Below are 27494 nucleotides of genomic sequence, written 5' to 3' on the forward strand. Positions count from 1 at the left end.
CGTTATTACAGGTGTATATACTGCAGTATATAAGTGCAGCGTCACGGTGACCTACAGCCCTGCAGGTGAAGATTTTCAAAGGGCCTTCACTTATTTGTAAATAAATCGATATGAATATAAAAAAATAAAACTACCGTGACAAATGTTATAACACTTAAACGTTACGGACGTCATAGCCATATACATAATACATGATATAGACACACGGCAATATCCATTTTGACCTCTCTCCCCCTGCTGAAATTCTTTTCGGATTTATACTCTCACAGAGAGAATAATATAAAAATTATGTAATACCTACTATAAATTATAGGTATCTACGGTTAATCTAATAATAAGAATCGATTTTTCACACTTAAAAATGTTGTTATTGGTGGTACAAATCTAACTGCAATTCATAAAAAAAAAAACTTAATACCTACCTATAATTATAGTATTATGGTATGCTCTATTTATAAAAATATAAAATATAACTAAAATTATACAATTTATGTATAATATGTCCGAATCCTATACGAAGACAAACCTCGTACGCTAGATAAACTAATTGCATTTTTCAATTTTTAGGGTATATTAGTTGATGCAGGCTAATTGGAAAATAATTTAATACAAACTTAAGTAGTTAAGTTGGTAATTAAATAATGATAAAATTACGCAATATATTTTTTAAATTTTAAGAAATTATTAAATTAAATAGGTACTTGTGCATGTCCTCTGAACAATTTGTCCCTATACTTTCTGGGATGGTGGTTTTTATTTATTTCAATTTTAAGTTTTGATGTAATATATATTAGGTAGTATATAGCTAAGTATTACATAACATCATAGTACTGATTAAATATATTGTAATAGTCTAATATTGGTACTTTCAATCGATATTCATAGTATTTTGAAGTACCTGACTACGATGTCTCAATTATTATATCATTGTAAATAATAATTGTCCATAATATATTTCATAAACACAGTATAATATTATTGTATTAGTCGTGAGATGTGCGCTGTGGCATTCGGCAGATAAGGGTAACTATAACTTATTACTATAATGTACAGAATTCGTACGAAATTAATGTGTTCAATTTATATGTTCCCAGATACACTCAAATAAGTTTTTAAACTTTCATAACGAGCAGTTTTGACCATTAAAAGTAAGTTTACCGAAATATGTTTGGTTGATTTCCAAAAAAAAATCTCGGTTTTAATTAATATGTCATAACAAACTTTAAATAATATATTACCTGCCTGTTTAGTAAATTGAAATGTAGCCAATATTATTGACTTTCACGACTAGCTAGGTATAGAATTTATATTGTATAATTTACATGGTTTTGCGTAATGCGTATATAAATTATTACTTTATTGTGATTATATACCTACTTATAATAGTCAAATCAAATATTACTTAACCATATACGTAGGTAGGTAAGTATAGCTATGCATATTGTGTTAGTCAAATAGTAGTCAGTCGATGATGGAGATTTAAAAATGCATTTGGTATAATGGTAGGTACCCATGCCAGATGCCCAGATGTATCGCATGATAGTTTGTTATTGAAAAATATACTATACATATTCGGTACTTCTACCCTTAAATCTGTCAACTGTCAAGTGTCAACATATGGATTAGTTAACGCCATCCGGTTGGTTCTTATTCGGTTAAACCGCTTATTTCTTTTTGTTGACATCCTTACGATTTTTGAAGGTTAAAATAAAATAATTTGTACAATAAGTTATAGTGATATTCATTGGTAAATATTAATTATTTTCTATTTAATACTTGGTGTTTATTTTAGTATGTTTTTGGGTTGTGTCTCATATGTGTATTTAATAATTTATTATTATTGAGGTAAAAAATAATTTGTATAAACGCTCTTGATAAAATGTTTAAAACCGAAAACATCTAAAATATAATGTAACTGGCTGCAGTAGGTAGGTATTATCAGACTTGGCCATTAAAAAATGAACAAATGTAAAAAACAAGAACTTTTTACATAGTTGAGCAAGTGAGTAGTATAAAATGGCTGGTTCTCCTAGAAAACCTTCCACTCAAACCTTTCAAACTTCACGAATTACGGTATCCACCGTACATATACGGGGCCCCCCATGTAATCATATGTTATTAGGACAACATAATAAACGAATAGAATAATTTCAGAATGACATTTATAAAGTATATGTACCTATTTGCTTATCGTTGTACATTTTTTCAACTGCAGTAAACAATTTTAAGCGGATGGGTGAATGTTGATATTGATTCTACAACGTCCTTTTGTGCAGTGTGTTAATGTATAGAGACTATAGACGATTTATAGACTATAAATAACATTAGTATATAATATAGTATTAGTATAAAAAAATGATTCGATCTTAAACTTTGAGAGTGGTTTCTATTAAAAATTAAATCTAATGTATGCTTTTGAGAGTAGCAACACTTAAAATTCACCGCAGTACCTACTTTTGAAAATAATCGGGAAAAGTTAAAAATTATAACTAAAGAAAAACAGAAATTTAAAAAAAAAATGATTTTTATATATTTTAAATACAAAATGACTGTGTAACTTTTTATAAGAATTAATTTCTGAAATGGAAATCGATCTATATAATATTTATTAAGCACACAAAACAAACAATATAAGAGTTATAATCAAAACATTAAATCAGGTTTTCAAGCTCATCCAAATAAGCAAATATATGCTTGTAAACGGATGAGCTGGGTTCATGTTATAAGTAGGTATTATAAAGTATATACAAGAAAAGTTTAACATTTAGAGTACTTAAATTATCTTAAAAAGTGGACATTTATGAGTTTATGACCAGGATAAAATAGTATTAATATGTTTCTTATGCATATTAAAATTATAAGAATTAGTTAAATTTATCTTATAATTATGAAGTAACAGAATTCCTTTAATCATTGAACTCTGTGTTCCAAAATTAGTTAGAATACGTGGCACAATCATATTACAATTGTTTTTTATTCTAGTATTATAACAATGCAAAGGCTGAAATGGACCTATATTTACTTTAAATATATACAATAAAATCGCCAGTAAAACCACCTTGAGATTATTTCGATAATGAGGAATATCAAATCAAAATGGTTTGATGGTTATCAATAGGGATGAGAAGTTATAGGATTTGCTTATTTTTTTCTATATCTCCTATTTATAGCTAGGTGAGCTAAAAATCTGTTCTATAACCTAATGAATTGAAATTTGGTGTTTAAATTTTGCATATATTGATAGTTTTCTTAAAAGTTGCATATTCATGTTTTTTCGTGCATAAAAATGCATATTTAGTAAAATTATTTATTAGTTTATGGAATTTTATAAGTTTGTAGTCAATAACCAATAACATTTAATAGTATATAAAAGTAAATATAGGATTACTGCTGGATTAGTACCTATCATTTATTATTTTATGAAATTTTATAAGTTTGTAGTCAATAATCAATAACATGTAATAGTATATAAAAGTAAATATAGGATTAGTATCTTATCTAATCGTTTATAGCTATATCAATACTTTAATTCAATTAGTCTAGTGACAACCGTTGTTGTATAATCTTGTGTTCGTTCGTATGATCGTTTAGAAACCTAATTTAAAATGCCGAAAGTAAATGGAATAAAGCAATACATTACAGAATTTGGTGAAGAAGTTTTTTCTACAGATGGTGAAATTTTATTTTGTGAAATTTGCTCCGTTAAAGTTAACTCTGACAAAAGATTTACCGTTACGCAGCATTTAAAGACATCCAAACATGAGCGATTGCTGAACCGTAAACAAAATTTTAAAACTCAACAGTTATTCACACCAAGTAATTAAAAAAAGTCGCATTTTTCAAAAGATTTATGCAATTTACTTATTAATTTATTAATTTATTGTAAACATGTTTTTTTATTTATAGAAAAAATTGCATATTATAATATATTTTTTGCATATTTTCAAATTTTTGATACATATATTATAATTTTTCCTTACATATTTGCATGCATACCTATTTTGTCTATTTTAGCTCCTATAAGTTCTCATCCCTAGTCATCAATTTTTTCTATCATACAAAAAATCATTTTTATAAAATAATAAGTATTATATTATAGTTATTAATTACTCAGTAAGATGGGATAAGATGATTACCTATATATTTTTATTTCTTACTGATACATCTAGTTACATAATATGCTTTAACATATTTCTCAATAATTCCACTTTTTCTTACATATTTTGACAATTTGTTCGGGTACGATTTATTAATAATTATATACGATTATATTTTTCAATACAGACAATTTACCATGTTCCCAAAAGTACGTAAACAAAATAATACCAATTGAACTTAATTTACGGTCGATATATTATGTTCGATATTTATGACCTCGATAAACGATAGATAACGATTAATACGTGTTTGCGTTTGGAGTACTGACAGTGAGTAATTATAATATACTTTCATAAAAATTAGAGGTATACATTGCGAAATAAATAGGCTAATTGCAGGCTGAGTTCACTCTTTTGGACTTATGAAATTTGCACCCATTACCTCTGTTGAAGTCAAATATCCCTTTATAGTCGGTAGAAATTTATGTGTTAAGACCAAACCGTAAATCAATTAACTTTGACAATTTGTGCATATATATGGTATCTTATTGATTTCAAGATCAAGACGAATAAAGTTCAATTGCATACTAATTTCAATTCAGGTGTCTTAATTTTTTTTTTTACAATTTTTTTATCACATAATCATATAAAGCGATTTGTTTTTACATAGATATTTACATATTTTGGTTTTTTTAAATACATATTATAAATCAGAGCTCTAGTCATAATCGTATATCAAAAACACACAACCATATAAAATATATTCTTTACGTTAAAATATTTTATTTGTATTTGTGAAGTATTAAATTGTATAATGGTTTAAAATAATAAATAATGTTTTTATTGTTATAGCCTATAAGTAATAGGCTAACCTATGTTGGTGTTATTCATTATTATTTATTATTAAAAAATGTGTATATTATTTTATTAATAGTAAAAGTTTCTCGTTACATTGAAAATCAATCACTTTAAATTATTCATTCTCAATTTTGAAGAAACAACTGAATTACATACATACATGTTATATTATAAAGTTATATATTAATAGAATTAATATGAAATAATTGGAACCGATATAACATAAAAATATTGAGTTAGAAAGTGTCTTGAAAGAAGTTCTCCAGGAAACAGGATACAAATCTAAAATAAAAGATCATCCTGTAAAATATAAGACCCAAAGAGAGGATGATATTGCAGATTGGTTGCGCCTTCTATAATATTAGATAGACTTTTTCAAATGCATCATAACAATTTCTTCTGCCTACCCGTAATTTCTTATTTCATTAGACAATGGCGTATATAAGTAAATAAAAATAAATAATAATAGATCATGAAACAATTTAAAATACACAATAATGTATTTATGGACATTTTCCTATATTTAATTTTTTCACGATTTCTCGAATTCCCCCTTGCGGCCATGCATGTCGATGTAATTTACCTATAAAATACCTAAACATTATACGATATGATGTACGATTATTATATTAGATATAATAATATAATAGACAGCAAGTGATGCATCTTATTGACTTGTATATTTGTATGATTTATGATTCATGGATGATTAATTTTCGTAAAACAATTATTCAATTGACAATGCCGTCATATATTTTTTTATATTTCCAATAATCCTTATGATTTGCTGGTAAACTGATACCATATTTGGCGTTTTTGTCGATCGATATTGTACTGCGAGCGCCCACGCATTTCGATTTGATCGTCGAAATTTTTTCAGTTCCGACTATTCGACTCACAGTTTCATTAAACCCAGCAGAATATGGCATCAATTTAATCAGTGAATATTTTTTTTTTGTTTCATCTTTGCAGCTAGATGGCGCACTCGGAATAGCCATGGAACTTGGACGCAGTCTTGAGCGTTTCGAATAGTCCACATTGATTAATGTTGTGGATTTTTGAGGTGACGCCAAGTTTTCGATTTTACCCATTACCTTGCTAGTTAAGGTCCTAATAATCGATTCTGCGTACTCCAGATCAGTTATAACAGGCTTGTGGAGTGGTTTGGGTTTACCGTATGCGTATGTGTATATAGCTTTGTGTACAATTTTGTCCATAATTGTATATACAAATTTGTCTAATTTTGTTTCTACTGAACGAGTACAGTACGGCAATATATCGCACGAAGTTATACGAATTTGTTGGTCAGAGATTTCTTGAGCTTTTGACAATTTCTCAATTGTTTTTAAGGTCTTTTCGCCCTCGACAGCATGTCTGTATACCGTTAAATTGTTGTTATTTATTATTAGTGATTTTGACCTTACTAATTTTTCATTTTATTTACCCAAACGCCACATATTTATCGTTCATCCAAGGATTTGGTTGAAAACTAATAATAAATTCTGGACCATTGAAATATTTTCGTCTACTAGCTAAGGACAGCACACCTCTTCTATCGTGACTTACAGAAAAATTTTCTTTTTTTAAATATGCCATTTGATTTAAGATTCCTATGAATAAGATTTATAAGATTAAAACAACTTACGCTGAGTGGCTGAGCATTTGATGAAATAAAATATTATGTACTTACGCCCGGCTTGAATAAAACCGTTATTTATATCAATTCTATGGATAAAACTGTTCAAGTATCCTTCAGTTTTATTAATACACAGCTGTTTGAAATACTTACAAGTTTTTGGAACTAGTTTGTCAAATAGCTAAAAATTAATATATTTTAGATAAGTTCATAAGATGATATTATTTTCAGATAATATATTAATTGAATGACTAACGGCGAAAACAATGTGTCCAATTTCCCAATTGTTGACTTCAAAAACCATACGCACGAATGTCGACTAAAACAATAGGTATTATAATATATACATACGTGGTTGACAATTGTGTATTGGTTTAATATTGCAATTTAAGAATGGGCGGGTACTATTATAAAATACGTACAGATACCTTATGGTTTGACATTGAGAACTATAAGTCATCAAACTTGAAAGTACCTATACTATAAGCATCAATAACGGATAATGCAATGCATTTAAAATTATTATTTTTATAACTCATAGACTTATAGCATCATTATTAATTTCATTAGATTTACTTAGTATTTTATCATTGAAATTATTATAAAATATTATTATTATAATTTATTATAGAAGTTAGAATACTGAGTCATTATTACAACATAATTAGGTATGTGTATGATGGGTCTTTATAATGTCAGATATATCTGATTACTTAGGCCCGCCAGATTAAACACAGTTTAATTACTTACACATTTTCAGATAATTTTAAATTAACATACCAATAATTTTATTCATTTTTTTTTTTTAATTTTGTGTGATCTATTTATGTATTTCTGTGTACCTAGATAATATGAAGATGTTGGACTTAAAATAATTATTATATTAACGTTTTCTCTTATTTATTTTCTTGCCGGAAATTAGGCAGAAATATATATATTTAAAATATTTGGTAGTTTATAAACGAAAGATTGACTTGTTGTATAATCTATAGAAATAATTTTTTAAACATTTTCAATTATATATCGATACTGACTACTAGGAGTATTATAATAAACTAAGATTAAATTTGTGTTTTATCTTTATATTTTAGCCATACAATTAATATTAATAATTTCTATACAAAACTATATATTATTATTTATTATAACTATAATATCAACATAATACACAATATCACCAGGTATAAAAAATGTCTCACCAAACATACTCAATGGTTACCCAATTTTTCTCCTTCGACATTATTTAGTTATTTACAAATGATTGTACAGAGCTGGGTAATCATGCTTATTGCTTTATTAATATAAAGTATAATATACTTATAAATAATTAAATTTCGATTTAATGTTATATAATGTTTAGAACTTACAGTATGCCATGTCGTATCATTGTTTATTATGGTTTAAAGTTAATGTTTAATAATACTAAATACGTCAATTTGTTTTAAATCTGTACCTGTAAATTTACCTACTATATGTACCTCATTTTTATAATAATCTTGAATATCAATCGATTTGAGTTGTTTAATATTCAAAGACCATAAACTGATTGTAATATTGTATTTGATGCTTAAAAAATTTTGAAATTCTATAAAAGTACCTATGTAAGTTTCATTGATAAATATTGCTTCAGTATCTTGACGTTTCACACCACCGAGAATCTATAAACAATATTTGTTTTAATATCCACAATGTATCAACAAGTACCACCTATTCAACAGTATTTTTTATTTATTTATACTTGATTTATTTTCCATAAACATCTCGTCCATTCAATGTCCATAACACCTTTAATACTATATTTATTAATCAAATCCTGCCGATATTTCACCAAATTCTAAAATTTAACAATTGTTCTATAATGATAAGAATATAAATAAATGAAAAAACAAACATACAACAAGTAGGTATTTAGTTTTTTGAAAAGATGTAGATAATATACAACCTACAACTTTAATATTCATTTTAATTGACATAATGGTTTTAAAAGAATTCGTATTATTATATTAATATAGGTTTTTTAATAAAAATGTAAGAGTTAAATGGAGATTAAAAATATACATGTTTAATGTTCGTTACTTAGCTACCAACCTCAATATTAGTTATTATTATTAAATGTACAATATAAGTACAGAAAATAAAGTTGCTTTTAAATATGAAAAAAGTAATAAGTAACTTAGATAAAGATTTAACTTAACTTGACTACTAACACCTGACTATTTAAAACTATTTTATTCAGTTATTTTTAATAATATTAAAGTGAATAAATATATTTGTTAAATTATTATTATCATTATCTATTATTTTTTTATTTAAAACAGTTGTTATTATTTTAAATTTAAACTGCACTAATATATTATTCCATTTAAAGAAATCAATATTATTTACAGGACCTACACTTAGACTTTTTATATTTAATTCTGAAGCAATTAATGAGCATTTCAAACCTGAAGCGTAAATAGGATTGTGATGGTTGTAGAGAAGGGACAATAAAAAATACACAGTACCTATAGTCAATTATAAACAAATTATCATTCGTCTTTAGTTTTAATTTATTTGTATATTTTATAGTAAAATAATAATTGGTTTTTAAATATTTTTATTACCTCAGTCTAAATATTTTTAGTTCTAGTTTTTGAGCGGAGCGATATGTTTTATCAATCATCAACTTTTGGAACAATATTAATATTTTTTGATGGTTTATTATAAAGTAGAAAATAAGATTAAGTAATAGTCTCGCTAAGTGAAAAATTCACAGTACTTACCTAATTTTCAAAATAATCTGGAAAAACTAGATGAACAATTATCGTAAAACAGAAATATATTGTTATGCATTGCCCTTTTTTAATAAAATCGATTTCGCTACTTTATAGTAATTAAAAAACTGGAATAAATCTAGTTTAGCTCCCACCCGAATTTTTCACTTTTTTTTTTGATTTAACTTTTAATTTAACCAACATAGATAGATGAAATGTTTAACATATATTTATATGTATACATAAGACATTTCTAGACATGATATAATTTTTTTAAATATTTTGGGCTTATGATCTATTCACAAACAAAAAGCTTGTCAATTTAAAAATACTGAAAATACATTGACACGACTTTTTTTAAATTGGCATTTGAATATCAATTTTTCATAAATTTACGAAAACTTTTACAAATAGCATATTTTAGATTTATAGTTATGAAATTATAAACTTTTTAACAATAATAGCTATGAGACTTAAATAAATGCAAGGTTCTTGATTTTATGATGTTCTTTCAGGAGTTTAAAAATATCATTATTGAAGTTCAAATTTTTTAATTAATAGTTTAAGGAAAAATTTTGATTATTCTACAAGAAATTTTAGTTGCTTTGATTCTTTTTAAGAAAAATATTAATCGATGGATGAATTTTTTGCATAATATTATTTTCTATGTAGATCATAAACACATTTCCATAATATTTAGATTAATTTTAATACATAAGCTTACAAATACATAGAATATCCTCAAAAATTGAGGCTGAATTTCAAATTTACTTGTTACTTGCGGTGGCCTACTCAAGATTTGAAAGTTTTAAAACCTACTATATAGCAGAGTGACTCTCTGGTTTTTTGAAATACAGTTTTGTTCATCATAGAATTAAGATAACAAAGGTACATAATGTGCGAAAGTGAGTTTGACCTTGTACTAGATACTCAAATCTTAAAATTAGAATTGACAATTTTATATATTTCTATTTATATAATACTAAAATAAATAGTCGACTCTACCATGTTATTTATCTAAAACAGCTAGTTGTTCTAATAAACTAGAGAAATCTGAACTACAAACATATTTCAGACTATCTAAATTACTAGCAGAAGAATAAAAATCAGGGAATAGGCTCAAAAAATTAGAAATCAATTACTTTGTTTTATTTATGAGCTTGATATTTACAGAATACAGATGGTCGTGAAGCATATAATTATGTTGCATATATGTCTGTTTTCGTGCACTCTATAGTTCATAACTTAAACTGGCTTATACTTTTTTGATTGAAAATATTCAAACACGTTATTTTAAATTAGGTACCAATAAGGCATTTATATAGACAAAAGTAGTTATTTATTTTTGACGATTTAACTCTTCTAGAAGAACAAATTATGAGTCATTTGAATATTATTTGACACATATCATTTATAGGTATTTTAGATGAGTGAATTGCAATGTTTACAATAATTAAATAATTAAATATACGAACATCTGTGATAAAAAGGCTGTAATTTAGGTAAACACGTTAAATTTGTATGCTTCATGAAAAAACGATACATTCTAATTTTCCATTTGTAAACAAAACATAATAATATTTAGCATTTATACAGTTGTATAGTGTATTTATTATAATTTATTATATTTGAAAAATCTAACAAAAAATATATACAACTAGTCGTTTTTTAAATGTTATTTATTGTTGTTATAAAATAACGTAATTTTTTAGATATTTATAGTGATTAATCTTAATTTTTATTTTAGTATAAATCTTAAATTGTAATGTAAATAATGTTTTAATAATTAAATACTAATTAATAATCAATTTTTGATTACATGGTGACATTTGTTAGTTTTATCACAATAATTTTCTTTTCTAGATTAATATTTATTATTCTATAATATTTGTAATGTTTATTGTAAATTGTGTTTGCAATAACTGTTATAAATATGACATTTTAAATCGTATTCTTATTATCATATATATATATATCATGATAAAGAATGTGGCGTGTGTACACTGTACATTCAAATATATTTTACTAAAAGACCCAACGTGAGAAAACCAAGACGAATACTTAATTTTATTGTAAGGTTAGGTTATGTTAATTTGAGTGTTCCTAAATGTCTATTCATTTTAGACCATTATCAGTTTTTTGTTAGGTGGAAAATTTGATTGAAGTATTGAATAACGGACTTAATATTTGACAATATTGAATAGAGATAAATGATCAATTTTTTTTACTAAGTACCTAATAGGTATACCTTATTGATACGGACTACTTTTTGTTAGACATATATATTATGATTTATCGTATGTAGACATGTAATCGTTGAGTTAATATTTGTGATGTTGGTCAAGAATATCAAATACTTGACAGTTTGAAAAATTTTAAATGTGTACATAAGTACTTAGTTAACCTAACTAATAATATCAAAATTAATAATTCGTGTATCATCACGTAATTTAATGCGTATTATCGTATATTATTATTATTATTTTTATTGATCTTTATATATAACTCGGCAGCAGAGGCCATTAGTTAATCTCTTTATATATTATTATTATTTTTAACGTCCATCTACGAACCTACAAATCTACGATATAGTCATTACTTTTAGATTCCTAATATCAAACTATTATTTAAGTAAGCACTTTAATGACCAAAGGAAAAATGCATTGATTAAAGACACCTATCTACCTATAAAGATAATTAAATTGAACTTTCAATTTACCCATTCCAACAAGCTTTTTGTAGCATTTATCCCTTTTGCTTATTATACTAGGACACTATATAGGTAGATGTTGAAAATGTATATTTATTTTAAAGAAAAATTAAAAAATATGGAATAGAAAATAGATCATTTAAAAATAGTGTGAAAATGTTGTTGTACTAAATCACTTAAATAATAAATATTGTCTTTAAGTATAATCAAACCACAAAAAAATTATTCATCACAATTTGCTGTTTTATTTTTAAAAAAAACCTGTATTATACTTAAATGGTTACCCATATACCTATTATTATTTCACCAATTATTATTATTTTATTACCAGTTAGTTTAATAAATCAGTCTCACCAATCACTAAAACCTGTATTTTAAAATTCGTCTACTTAAATACTGAATACAATTATTATATAATTACTATGTTTAAAATAAAAGTATTGTATAAGTAAATATATTATATAATATCTACTTGAATTCCACTTACTAAATTTAATAAAAATCAAGCTATTTTATATTAAATTATTTTTGAAAATTAATACTTAACAACTAATCTATTAAAATTAAAATTGATTTTATTTAGTCAGAAATTAATTAATTTGAAGATTAGAATATTAAAAACTCGATATTATGAGTTTATCAATATAAATCAATTGGATATGGTTTATATTTTCAATATAAATATATATATCCAATTATAATCCGCCATATATTATTTTTTAGGTACGTTAAATACAAATTCAATGATTATAAATACCTATTTTACTATTTATTATTACCTATACCAAAAATATTTGTTTATTGTTGTATACAAGTGTAAATTAATATTATTGGTTTCATTTTATGATACATTAAATAACCTATACCTAAATTTAAAAAACAAACTATAACGCAGTTTTGGTGTTTATCGTATGAGTAGGCAGTATACATAAAAGTAAAATTGTTGTAACGAATTCTATTCTTTTTTATCATATTCAATAAATTTATATTGTTTGAATTCTTGTCGCAAGAACAGATTTAGTTTTTTAAAGTTACTTAAGTAATAGTTTTAATAAATGGGCGTTAGAGCTTATAAAGGGACATGTGATGGTTGTGAATTTGAATACGATGAAACGCCGTTTCTCAAAAAAAAAATAAAATCACTAAATTTAAGTATGAATCAGATTCGAATAATAAACAAATTTTACAAATTTAAAATGCAACAGTCAAAATTATGATACATTGTATATTATAATTATTTATTTATTATTTATTATTTATAACATACTCAAAATCAAATCTCCTGCTTCTACACAAATTATAAAACATTGTAAATATTTTCTTCATTATTACAAAAACGTACAGTTATCTTAATTTATTTGTACGTGTTTTATAAAGTATTAATACTGAACAATGTGGGCAATGACCCACAGAACATAAATTATCAAACCCGATAAGTATTGTCTAAGGTTGTAGAACATGGGTAGGTCATAAGTACAATATACGTCTGGTACATAAGACACAACTATAGAATATAATGCAACTAAATCTTGTGAAAAGTTATCTTAAAAACACTGCATTATTGTGTGTGAAATATTTTAAAGAAAATTAATCAAACAGCGAGTATTTAAATTAACAGTTAATAACCCAGTACTTACCTATAATTTAATCAATATTTTTAAAAGGTAGTTTAATAACATATTAATAGATTTTATAACCACATACTACATTAACTAATATATTATAACAACGCTGAGTAAATAATTCTAATAAAGTTTTTTGAAAAATATACAATTTTTAAAAAAAAATATATAAAATTTTGAAATATTTAGATGTATATTAAATTATAATTATGTATTTACTAATGAATGTATTTTAAAATATGTTTTTGGGGTATCCTTAAAAATTCCAAAAATCAGAATTTGATTAAAACCCGGGTAAGCAGGTTTGGCGAATCATTCTGTATGATTTCAAAAACATAACTTGATACAGGTAATTTAAAAAAATTATTAAATAATGATAATCTTACATAATTTAATTAATGATGATACTAAAATTAAATTCAAATTTTTTATTTTTCATAAAGGTTGATAAATTTAATAGCTATGACAATGGACTTGGATATAATTCAATTAATACGAAATATAAAATTTATTGTTAGTTTTACTAAAATATTTTTCAACGTTTATTGTAATTTGAATATATTAAAAACGATATTTAACAATAAAACAAGAAAAACTAAATTTTTTTAATTACATAATAACTGCCGAAAAGTTTTATATTATGTTCTATAAATGGATAATTTATCTGCTTACCTTGGATATAATTTATCAGGTAAGTACATTTTATGCGTTCAATGCACTCTGTATACATGAAAAAAGAGTCATTACATATTATATTTTATTAAAAATTGTTATCACTCTGTATGTCTCAGTTGGTTGAATGTAGCGATATATTCACGTGCCATGTGTTCTCTTAAGTAATACTGCATGGTACTTTGGCAGCAGTGCTGACTTAGTATTCAGTGCTATAGTTTCTATTCGACTGCCACGCTCAAAACAGCTCATTCACATCCCTTAATACATTCCCTTGCGTAGTATTATACGATGAGTGCATTAATACATTTATGAATTTCGAAACTGTTTACTATTTTATTACTTCTTTTAATTTAGTTGAATTTAAATTTTAAAATAAAAATAAAACAGTGCATCAAAAATGGAAAAAAGTACAAATATCGATTTTTATATGGATAATTTAGGTAAGAAACGACGTTTAAATACTGATGAATTATATAAAATTTATTTAAGGCAAATTAAATTAAAATGTATACCAGATGTTTTCTTTTCAAAGTACGTTTTAATTTAAAATTTATAGTGTTAGAAAACTATAAATATGTATTTTTTATTTATTAGTCGTTAAAATAAGTGTATCAAGATGTGATAGCTCATAATAACTTTTATAATATATTATTTTAATTTTTAAATAAGATTGATATTTTATTTAAATTACAATATTCTTTTACTGTAAATAAAACTTGCATTGTACAATAATAGTTTAATTTACTATGTATTTATTCAATATATTTTGAATAGTTTATAAGTACCAAATACGAAACATTTAAAATAAATTACTGAGTAACATTCAATAAAATTTTACTTATACTTGTAAAATGAATTATACATAGTATATCTATATTATAATAATAACTTTATAATATAATATGTATATGGTTATTATTATTATTTGTTTGTGATTCTATATGATTTCCGCTATTATAATATGAATTGTAGTTAATATAGTATAAACTAAATTTTTGTAAAAGTAATTAATAAAATCGATCGAATGTATTTAATGCGTATACTGTATACAGTATACATATATTACATAGGCAACATCAATTGTTATAAAAATATGGTCAAGGTTATTAAAATTTGTAGTCTTTTGCATTTTTTATAAAATATAACATGATGACCTCATATAATATGGGTACATTTCTTACATTTATATCTTATATGTTTATCGGGTTATCAAGACCTCAATTTTAATGACTTGTAATTTATGTTTATAATCTATATAAAATATTTGAAAATGAACTTTAAATCAAATGAACACGTGTTATTATACTATCAACAAATATAAATGATTTTTTTTAACAAAAATGCTAAATAATTTACTTGATTTAGTTCACTACATGTATTATTATATATATTTATGTGATATGGTATAATATTATAAAATTCAAAATACATAACAATCATACTTGATAAATAATTATACAGATAATAATTTAACTGTGTCTGTAGCACGTATGTTGTTAAGTTTTCCGTAGTTGCTTATTTCATTTTCACTATAACTAAGCTAAAAATTACAAATTTTGTTGTGGAGTAAAATATTTTTTAGAAATCATTATATTACTATCATGATTTATATTATGTTATTTATTTTTAAAATATAGCCAATTTGAAGGTTTTTAATAAAATAGAAATCTTTTTAAAAAAAAAAATTCTAAATCACACACAAACTATTATAGACAGCTGTAATGTGTTAAGAAGTTAATTGACAATAATAATAAACACAACAAAAATTAAATCTAGAATATTCATTCACGGTGTTTTAATATACAAACATGAGTAATTATTTTATAATTCTCAGACAATTATTAATTTCGTGATTATCAAATACTTTATTTTATTTTATTTTATCATACAATTTTAACATTATATGAATAATGTTTTTCTTATCGTTGTGCATAACAGTTTTGTTCATCCCATTTAAATGGAATGAAGCCAAAAATGCCCTTACCACCATTAACCCAAAATACATTTGTTGCAGTTTTAGAATAAATTGTACTATTATATTGACGGAAAGTATTGAGTTAGTTCTAATTTATTTTGATCAGAATTCAGAAAGCCCTTTAGGGCTTCGTTGACCGCCATCCATATATATAACTATATAGTATAATGACAACTATGACAAATATAAAGAAATCAATTCCATGCCTACAATTTTTATTTCTTTCATGTTTAACAATGTGTGTATAATATGACGCGTCTGTAAATTATAAAATATTTTTTTGATATTTATAGTTGAAATATACATATTTTATATATTTGTATTTTACAAAACTGTTATTTATATATCACATATTTAGTATAAAACATTTACGTATAAAATTAATGATTCGCAGTTAGTAGTTATTATTTATTCCATATATTTTACTGTATCTATTCTAAAATAAAATTATATCCTAGTTAATATTATTATATTAGACAGTTGTACCGTTCATTTGTGATGTTAATTTCCTGATTCTAAAAACATATACATTTTTTATTGGATTAATTTTCATATTTTAGATGCCAAATGTAGTGATTTTATAATGATGTTACTTTTTTCTGATGTCACCTTTAAGACTATAGTAGATAAGCTTAGTCAGTAAATTAGACCAAATTGCTACTCGGAACGTGAGTTAAAATTAAATACATTATACAAATTTTTTTTCAAAATTAATTGGTAAAAATTATATGCTTGAAGTATCCACCAGATATTATATTTTTTTAGAAATTAATACATACTATGGTTTTTAAAATATTTTATCTCTTATTGAGCTATTTATTTGAAATTTGAGGCTTTTCATGATTCATGTTGATAAAAATATTTCTCTTAAAGTCAAAAAGCTTGAAAATGTTACACGAAGTTTATCAAATCGTTATTAAATAAATTTTTAAATTTTAAAAAATACGATAGGCATATCCTTTTATAGGCGTTTTTAATTTTTGGTTCAAATTTTGACAAAACTGAATGGTGTTTAAACGATGAATAATAATGAATGATACGTGTATTCTTTTGACGATTTTTGTTATGTTGTTGTGATTAAAAATATTAATCAAGGGTCTACCAATTGAATCTGTTCATCACAACGGATATTATTGATATTCACTGGTATAAATTAATAGTAATTTCACCCCAAGTGATATATTTTTTTGTTTTGTTGTAATTGAAACTATATCAATCATACTAATTTTAAACATTAAGGCTAATAGTCAACTTATTATTTTTTATATTAAACTATTATTTAATAATACTTATAAATTATAGCTGTTACCACGTATTAATATAAAAATAAAAATTATAATTCATCCTCAGAAATAGATTATTTGATCATTGAATTACTAGATCATTGTATTCAAATATAACAAATCTATTACATTGGCGAGTTATACTCAAAACCAATTCTATAGCAGAATAGCACATCGACTTCTCCATTTTTACATTTATTGGGCACTTAGGTGTATTAAAATTATTATTTTTATTATTACAATAGAACTAAATCTAAGAATAACATAATTAAAAAATACGTAATTTCATTTCAATCTGCTGAAAGTAATTCAAATCTTTAATCTTATACTCCTATAAACTAAATAAATAAAACTTGTTAATTAAACATGTAGACTAACGAATTAAAATTTTTTTGTGATTTTTATTGGTTTGTTATTTTTTACATTTTTCTCACTCATTAAAAAACTTATTTCATAATAATCAAATTATAAGCATGTTAATATAGATATGAAGGTAAAAATATAAATTTCAACATAAAGTATATAGGTAGGTAACTTAAAGAGTTGGAATGGTAAAAATAATGTTTACTCTTCATACTGTTATCAAAAACTTCATGATTTAATGTTTAACAAGTATCTAACTAGTTTTATACTAAGTTCATATTAAATTAATTTATAACATTATTTTCAGTTTCTTGATCTCAATCGTATTATAGAGAAACTGACTTTGCTCAGCAGAGTATTAGTTATAGACGAGACACAGAACTGTATTTAATCTTTATATTACTTTATATGATCTCAACTTTCAAGCTCCTCTAGTTTTTTATTTATTTATTTTTTTTTTTGGATACTTGTAGATATTTTATTGATAGTAATTGTTACTTTAAATAATTGTATCATAGCTGCTAGATAATTTAAATCAAAAACTTAAAAATTTAAATCGTGTTAAATATTTCATTTTTGTTGTTTAGGTGGGTACCTACATATTACGTAGATATTACATATTACGTACGAATTATGACAAAAATAAAAAACCCCCAAACAGGATGTTCGATAGGCCGAAAAAGGGGTTTCGTATTATTTCGATTACATCAACACAGTCTAAATACTACTAGTTTGAAATAATACACTGTATCATGTACAAAAAACGATTCTCAGCGAAGCATTTTTACACTTTACTATTACTATACCACAGAGGTCACCTGCAAACCAGTGGTCCACTAGAATATTTTTGTGGTAGTTTAAAATAAATAAAATATGGTATTATAAATGGTCCGCAGAATTTCCGGAATTTAAAGTTATCGATTTAAGGTCTTGTAATAGGTCCGAAAATTAAGCGACAACTGCTATGATTTGTATAATAATGTTCATGAGTAAAATTTAATGAAAAGTTATAAATAACGATATAATATGTAGAACATCTAATGACTCCATTATGAATAAACGTGGCCACATCTAACCTATATACCTATATAGGTTAGGTCGTTATATGACGTAAAACTTTGTATTCAATTTTGGGAATAAAAATTTCAAATACATTAGTAATTTAGCAATTTTTTTTTCTGACATATGGTGAAAATATCAAGTCAATAAGATATATTTTTTTTAAATTACAATGATATAAGTTGTATCATACAACTAAAATAATTATTGTTAAAAAAAGTACATTGAGACGCTACAAAAAGACTCCGATGAAAATCTTTAAAATTAAAATTTTTATTTAAAAACAAATTAGATTTCATACTACCCAGCATTTTAAAGCTATTTTTCACTGATAACTGAGGTTATAATTCACCTTTTATGAATTTTCGAATATTTGTTTAACAAACAATATTGCATATTTTATGAAAATAATAAATTATGTTATGACATCATGGTATAATCCTGAAGTGATTGACTGTGGAAATTAAAAAATGCATATCTTCCTAAAATATAATCAGAGGTATATATATATATATATATATATAGTTTAGTAGTTCTCATTACTAAGGCAGTATAATATATCGTATAAAGTATATATATATATATATATATATATATATATGATACGTATTGTGCTGTTATATATATTCTGAAACATAAATAATAATGTGCTATATAATTTATGATGTCAAATTATACTTGTATGTTGTAATGTGTTATTCATTAATTTTACATTGTAGTATACCAAACCTTTTTTACGAATTAGTTATGTATACATATGTTTTCAGGCGACTTCGGATCATACCAACTGCGACAGTTTTTACTAAATCTTATGTCTGCATTCACAGCTGGTCTACACATGATGGTTTTAGTCACTGTTGCTGCTGTACCTGACTACACGTATATACATAAATATTCATTCGTTTTCTCAGACTAAGTATAATAATATTATTAAAATATATCTTAAAATATAAACTCAGACATTTATAATAAACAGCCAAATTATTCTCTACCCATTTAACTATACTTGTTCTTAGACACTTACGTGATAAGATTAACTCCTTAACCTAACCAATCCTACGCATTGCATAAAACTAAAATTAAAAAGTAGAGACTTGTATTATATGCATGTAAAATATTATACTTTTGTCAAAATGACAATTTTTCAATTCCAAAAATTAGTTTTTTTGTTTGAAAATACTGCAGTAGACATTAAATATACAGTATTATTTCAGAAATTATAAAGCTAATTAGAATTAATCAATACATTTATTTTAAGGAATTTGTGTTTGAAATACTTGTAGTAAAAATGAAAAAAAATGCCAGTATATTTTATATAGGTAATCTAAATCTTAAAATGATCTTAATGTTTCAAAAATTATTTTAACTGTAGGTACAAGTCTGTACAGAATATTTACTTATATTTGAATAATCTGTTATAATTATTATATAGGCACAAATGTAAATAAATAAAAACGGTTAATTATTTATTATCAGTTATTACCTATATGCAACCAGTTACCCATTCAATTTCAATAATGTCATATAACTTGTCGATAGATTTATTTATTTTTTGTTTTGAACAATAGATAATAATAAATCTAATGAATAATTAATTAATTTAAATAGGTAGCTTTTACTTATATATTATTATTTTATAATTGTTAGGTACTATTTACAAATATTTAACTATATATTGTTTATTTGTATTTTGTAATAAGTACAACATACATACATTAATTTTGATACATTTGTTGTTGAAATATATAATTATATAATTGTAGGTACATATTATGTTAAATTGGATCGAAATATAATTTAAATGGGTTTATATTTGTAGTTGTTTGATACCGGAATTAGAATCGGAATCAAATATAACAAATTGGATCGTGGCGCCCAAATTCAATAACGATTCGTGTCAAGCAATAAATAGTTATAATAAAACTATAAACTGTGAAAAATGGTTATTTAACGATACATATTATGGGAGTACTAGAGCTACACAGGTATAATTAAAGAACATTAATTTATGTCGTATTTTTTTTTTAAACTCATTTTATTGTAGAAAATAATTTATTATATTTTAAACTCAATAGAGAATACAGTACCGAAAACGAAGTAATTCTACAGATTTTAATTTATTTTGCAAACTTTATAATAACGTGTATTATATAAATTATAATATAGTAAAATTTTTGTAACTTCATAACCGTATAACTTTAATGTGTAGGTTTATTTGTTGATTTTTAGTGGAACATGATTTGCGATAATCGATGGATGGGATCTTTAGCACAGATGAGCTACATGTTTGGAGTATTTACCGGCGCAGTTGTGCTTGGAAGTCTTGCTGATAAGTATGCAGTTACAATAAATATAATTACGTCAATGAATAAAATATTGGCTTTAGCTGATACAAGTGAAATAATCGGTCGTATTAGTTGTCTGATAACCTTTTAATTATGTTTTTACTGGGTCGAGGAGAAAAATAATAATATTAAAGACTACCACATAATAAACCATTACCTTTTTATCTGCGAGTAAAATTCATTTTTGGACTAAGATTAATTAATTATCATAATAATTTATTTTAAACATAAATTTCTGAACGAATACTGTTTTGTTGAAAGTAAATCAAACCTAAAAGATGGTATTTGTTATTTAACGAAACATGTGTACAATAAATAAATATACAAATACAATATTAATACCTAGCTTAGTAACTTGTTTAAATGCGCACTTTTAGGCTGCATTAAATTTTATGTAGAATAATCACTTATTTATTGATTATTACTTACCTATATAATTTACAACAATCAAATATCAACTTATTTATAATTTATATATTATTTTTATAGTAGTGGTGGTAGGCAGGTATAATCAAAATTTAATATTTTTTTATAAATATGTTTTAATGTTTAAAAAAATTTACTAAAACATTCATAATTACATTATAGGTATTACATAATGGTATGCAATGCTATTACTAATAAATAATAAAAAAATTAAATAATTATGAAATGTCAATTTTTTTGTATTTATTTATTATTTAGCATTTATTGTACACGAATACACCCAAACGTAGTAGCTGTATATATTATTATAAAGGTATACGATATTATCAGGAACATAATTAGAGGGGGCTTAGTCCTCCCAGTTTTATTCATAGCTCCCTAGTTTGTTAATCATATTTTAGTTTAAAATATTAATCATTAGAATTTGTGCATCTAGCATAATTTTAGTTCCCTTCCACCTAGAAAAATTTCCCTATTTGTATCAATCACTACTTTCTTACTCAAAGAGTTAGTTGAGTAAAAAAAAATATTGAATAATTAGAAGTAGAACCTACACATTAATATTTAGAATATGAACCTGCAGCAAAATGTAAGATATTCATGTTTGCATATTATGTTTAATAATAAGGAAATTAAAATTCAATTAATTACGTTAAGTTTACTTATTTAATAGGTAATTTAATCATAGTTTATTATTACTACATGTCTACATAAATCATACAACCATTATGAGTAGGTAGGTACCATAGTTTAATCAACCTAATCCTCACACTCGATTAAGCTTTGTATTGATTTGTATGATACAGATAGTGACATCATATATATACAACTAAAATAATAAATAATACATGGGATTTTATTTTTTCTCGTAAATGTTAATAGTCTTTAAAAACATCATTCGAAGAAAATGTTTTATAAAAAAATATTCATAAAATAAATATTATATCTATAGACTATAATGTTATCTATTGTAGATATTATATTATAGGTAGTGTTAATTAAAATGGTCTGATCCAATTATATTAAATAATACCAACTTATTGTTTAACTGAAATAGAGTAGTTAACCATGTTATTTAATATCATTACTTATTATAACTCTGTAGATTAAATAATATAATATTATTATTTATTATGTATAGGGTAACTCTAGGATGATTTAGGAGATAGTAGTACCTAAATATCTCTCTAAACATTTTCAGTGCCCCATTTAATATTTCTATTCACTACTTACTAGGTAATTGTCTAATTGCACTAATTAAAGACTCAGAGTTAAGTTAAATATTATGATCATAATAACAAAAATAAAATATAAATATTCGGCGAGTCTTGATTATATTTAAACCTTACAAACATAGAAACTATGTCATCATAGTATGTTGATATCCTTAATAAAGGATTGTTTAAAAATATGACCATATCTCGGGTAGGCAGGTACTCATATGTGCTATGTGGTGATAAATACATAGGTAGGTATTTTACATTTAAATAGATATGCGATTTTTTAAATTTATTTTGTGCTTGTAACATATTATTTGTATACATAATATACATGTATACATAACATACATAATATAATGTATTGATGTACGAGACACAGCACGCGTCACATTATTATCAATGAAATCAATTTATATTATTTAAAAAAATTTTAAATTCCATATCTTGCAAAGATTTTATTTGTTTTAGTCTTAGATGTTATATATTTGATTTTGAATAATATAGATTAAAATACACGACGCATTTTAATTTTAATTACCTTATATTTTAACAGATTTGGCCGTAAAAAGATTTTCTGCATTTCAGCTGTAGCACAATTGTTTCTTAGTGTCGGAGTAGCATTTCTCAATAACTATTGGATATTTATAGCTACTACATATGTATATGGAATTTTTGGTTCGTCGGGGTCTTATATTTCTGGATTTGTTCTAAGTATGTGTAATGTGTTACCCAAAATACATATTCGTCAATAAACTTGACACATTCAATTTATTTAACTCACGTTTATTATATTTATTCATATAGCCATGGAGTTAGTAGGACCCTCAAAACGTTCAATGTGTGGGATTCTATTTCAAACTACATTTGCGACAGGTATAATGGCCGTAGCAGCGTGGGGATATTTCATCAGAGACACATTTTTACTACAAATTATATACGGCTTACATAGTTTAATACTAATTCCTCATTTCTGGTGAGTATACTTAACTTAAATTCATTAATTTATATATGATAATTATTAATAGGGCTGACAACAATTATATAAATGATTCATGGTAAAAAATGTCCAGTCTAAATTACGAAGATTGAAAAAATATCATATCATAACCTACGTTATTTATTATTAAAAAAGTTAGTTTTAATAGTAGTAGGTTAATAGTTACCTATACTTAGATAGGCACTTATTCAAACTGTATTAAATACAGTTGAACTATATACATTAAATTTACACTTATACGCAGTATGACATATACATATACCAGAGGATTCAGAAAAATTTTAATTTTGTTCTTTACCTTCAATACAATAATATTTTAAAGGAAAAAAATAAAACTCAATATAATTATTACCTATACAATTTTGAAATTAAATAGTAGGTATATGATATACTTTGATCATACGCGTAATACAGTAGCCTCCGCTTATTCGACTTGCGGTTATTTGGCTCATTCACCTATATTGTACTCAAATGGTGCCAATAATAACAATGTGCACGAATAATAACACACAGAAAAAAATTGTTTATTAGGCTCACTATCCTGTGGTTAAAATGGGGTAATTTGACAATTAGTCAGTCACTGCAGGATCACAATTGTACCAGAAATCCGAAGATCTCGTGAAGAAAATGGGCCAAAATTATTTTGTAGCGACATCAGGTTAGTTTCAAATTTCACTGATGGAAGAAACGTGAAAACATTTCATTTGCTAAGCCATATGTTGGCGAACAGGAAGAAACAGACTACGAATATGTATGGCTGTAAATTCGTTCAGAGTGCGGCCATAACTTATCATCACTCAGTATCCTCCATCTTATGATGTGTTTAATGCAGATGGTATTGGTCTTTATTTCCGGGCATTACCAGGACACATCATATTCATTTTATTTTGTTGGTCTTTCGATTCATTGTCTCATTCGGGTAATGGACAAGAAAATCTTCCACTAAAAATTAGTTCAATTAACGGCGATTAACGTACATTGATATATTTTGTTTTCACTATTCATAATGAAGGTATTTTTTTGAGCAATCCGAATAAAATGAAGATATTCCACAACCAATCACTTTGAAATTTTTAATTTTTGTTGTTTAAACTATGATTTATTTTCTTAGATTTTTTTTTACTGGCTTATTTACCGTGGATAATAATAGGTGCATTTTTATTAAATAGGAACCTTCATAATAATATATAATATGTATCTATTTAAATATATTTTAGGTTGATTGACGAGTCTCCAAGGTGGTTGTGGGGCCAAGGAAGAAAAGAAGAAGCAATTAAAATTATACAAAAAGCATTGAAAACAAATAATAACACAATGCCAATTATATTAGAAAAAGAACAAATGGTGTCATTAAATAATGATGAACCCGTCAAAGAAAATAATCAAAATCGATCGTATTCGATATTAGATTTGTTCAAGACACCAAACCTGAGAAATAATACAATCAATGTTTGTCTTTATTGGTAATGCACTATAATTTAATTTAAATATTAATTACATTATATTTTATATGTATACACAATCAGATAACACGTGTGTCAGTTAGTTGTAATAGATTTTGTTTAGTTATTGAAAGCTATATCATATACTCGGTAATTGATACTTAATAGTTGGTTATAGGTACTTACCTAAGAAAAAGAACTACCTATTCCATAAACTTAAAAATTATAACTCTGAATTATTAATGATTTAAATTTTATTACAATATTTTAGGTTTGCTGCTAGTTTTGGGTACTATGGTATTTCACTCCGAACCGGAAATCTACGAGGGAACCCATATTTTATGCTTTTTGTCATGGCAGCTGTGGAAATCCCTAGTTATATATTTGTAACATTATCAATGGATCGTGTGGGAAGACGATTTCTTAGCAGTTCAATGATGATTGTCGGTGGAGCTGCTTTGCTTATTTCCGCATTTTTCCCTTCAGGTATAAATTAATTTTAACCATCAATTTCTGTAAGTATACCATCAATATAAAAAAAAATAATTATGTAATTTTAGATCCATTATCACAATCGATATCTACTGGTATTGTGTTCCTTGGAAAGTTTTGCATAGCTGGAGCTTTTGCTATTGTATACAATTATACTGTAGAACGTTTCCCCACTGTGGTCCGAAACACCGCTATTGGACTTGGAAGCATGTTCGCGCGTTTAGCTGGCGGTTTTACTCCTTTAGTTACCTTACTGGTTAGTTAAAATGCATATTTTAATGTTTAAAATTGATTTATTTAAATGCGAACAATTTTTATAGCTTTGAAACTGTACCTATAATATATTATAATAATAGAAACGATTTACAGGATGTATATGACTTAAGAGCGCCTGCTATTACGTTTGCTCTAGTGACTCTTGTATCTGGAATGTTGATTACTCTACTTCCAGAGACACTTAATTCAGTAATGCCACAAACCATGGAAGACGGTGAGGAATTTGGAAAAGGTGATACATGTTTTACTACTGGATGTTTTGGACGATCAAAAAAACCACAACCAAAACAAAAAGAAATACCTCTTGAAGAAAGTTACTAATTGTAAATCAAAAGAATAATTAGGCACTTTAGTAATCTAATGAGTAAAATATTTTTAACTTAAGCTATTTGTATGTAAATTGTTTTTTAAAGTTGTATATTTTGGAGATACATATTTTATTTACATTGTATATGAAATTTATTTTTTAATTCATTCGTTTTTATTCATCAATATCAGATTAGAATTTAAGAATAATTACATAAATGTTAACAAAAAATAGTTTGAATAGTTGATTTTTTAAATAATTAAAATAAAGCTTACATGCAGGTGATCAGAATAACTTATAATATTATCACGAATACAAATTTAAATTTAAAATGTGTGAACAAAGTACAAATTTTAAATAATAATTATCTATTCATAAGTCATAATATATATTGATGTAGTTAAAATTAATTTAAAATTTACGTAATAAATTTATATTTTTATAAGCAATAAATGATTGGTATTAAATATACGTACATGTCATACAAATAGTTTATTAATTCAACGATGAATTCAATTTTATATTCAGGTGTTTACTTTAAATCTTCGACATGTTGACTATTTATAGTACAAATTATTCTCGTATTTTTCTTAAGTTCCTATTATGTGTGAGACTTAATAAGAGTATATACATTATTTTTTAGTTTTTACAACTGATTAGTTGATGCCACTGATAAGGTAGTTGAGGTTTTTTACAAATGATGAATTAGATAAATAATCAATTTAGAGCGCGGATTTATATGCATTAAAAATCAATCGAATATGCGCTAAAAAATCTTAAATATGCATAAATATATGCACTAAAATATTAAAATATGCATGGAAAATAAAAAAAAAAAATTGCATAAAAAAATGTATTTTTGAAACATTTAATTAATACAATATATTATAAATAAAAATTATTGAACAATACTAAAAACACTTCTTTATTTTTTCCACTTTCACTATTTTCAGGTAGC

The 27494-nt window shown here is 24.8% G+C and overlaps 2 protein-coding genes and 1 long non-coding RNA gene across 4 annotated transcripts; 2 read left to right on the forward strand and 1 right to left on the reverse strand.

Annotated features, from left to right (window-relative positions):
- Positions 1–3546: 3546 nt before the first annotated feature.
- LOC107169783 (organic cation transporter protein) lies at positions 3547–26699 on the forward strand. Of its 2 annotated transcripts, none has more exons than XM_015519639.2 (10): positions 3547–3816; positions 19799–19910; positions 20851–21016; positions 21261–21364; positions 23576–23733; positions 23827–23995; positions 25237–25482; positions 25733–25947; positions 26022–26209; positions 26323–26699. In XM_015519639.2, exons 1-10 carry the CDS (start codon positions 3606–3608, stop codon positions 26548–26550), a joined length of 1797 nt encoding a protein of 598 aa, XP_015375125.2. In that variant the 5' UTR covers positions 3547–3605; the 3' UTR covers positions 26551–26699. The 2 variants fall into 2 exon arrangements, with proteins under 2 accessions (XP_015375125.2, XP_015375126.2); XM_015519640.2 differs by lacking the exon at positions 3547–3816 and adding an exon at positions 14537–14791.
- LOC149055204 (putative inactive peptidyl-prolyl cis-trans isomerase-like 6) lies at positions 5308–8564 on the reverse strand. Its single transcript, XM_089229040.1, has 7 exons — positions 8487–8564; positions 8330–8425; positions 8070–8249; positions 6848–6910; positions 6646–6772; positions 6400–6565; positions 5308–6329 (listed from the first exon to the last, which is right to left on the reverse strand). The coding sequence occupies exons 1-7, from the start codon at positions 8562–8564 to the stop codon at positions 5687–5689; spliced, it is 1353 nt and encodes a 450-aa protein (XP_089085166.1). The 3' UTR covers positions 5308–5686.
- On the forward strand, positions 13527–14361 carry LOC149055205 (uncharacterized). Its single transcript, XR_016191998.1, has 3 exons — positions 13527–13718; positions 13953–14025; positions 14120–14361. It is a non-coding gene; the product is annotated as an uncharacterized LOC149055205 (long non-coding RNA).
- Positions 26700–27494: the final 795 nt, after the last annotated feature.

The sequence above is a fragment of the Diuraphis noxia genome, unplaced genomic scaffold, assembly GCF_037042655.1.
Source record: "Diuraphis noxia isolate RWA-SAM2 unplaced genomic scaffold, SU_Dnox_SAM2 contig0005, whole genome shotgun sequence".
Classification (NCBI taxonomy): domain Eukaryota; kingdom Metazoa; phylum Arthropoda; class Insecta; order Hemiptera; family Aphididae; genus Diuraphis; species Diuraphis noxia.

Excerpts from the sequence above, each read along its gene's own strand:
- LOC149055204 (XM_089229040.1), bottom strand. The coding sequence starts at position 8,564 with ATGTCAATTAAAATGAATATTAAAGTTGTAGGTTGTATATTATCTACA. Across the intron at positions 6,911-8,069 it reads AAGATTATTATAAAAATGAG|TCGACATTCGTGCGTATGGT; the intron begins GTACATATAGTA and ends CTATTGTTTTAG. Across the intron at positions 6,566-6,645 it reads CGGTTTTATTCAAGCCGGGC|GAATCTTAAATCAAATGGCA; the intron begins GTAAGTACATAA and ends TCTTATTCATAG.
- LOC107169783 (XM_015519639.2), top strand. The coding sequence starts at position 3,606 with ATGCCGAAAGTAAATGGAATAAAGCAATACATTACAGAATTTGGTGAA. Across the intron at positions 23,734-23,826 it reads TATTTCTGGATTTGTTCTAA|CCATGGAGTTAGTAGGACCC; the intron begins GTATGTGTAATG and ends TTATTCATATAG. Across the intron at positions 25,948-26,021 it reads TTCCGCATTTTTCCCTTCAG|ATCCATTATCACAATCGATA; the intron begins GTATAAATTAAT and ends ATGTAATTTTAG.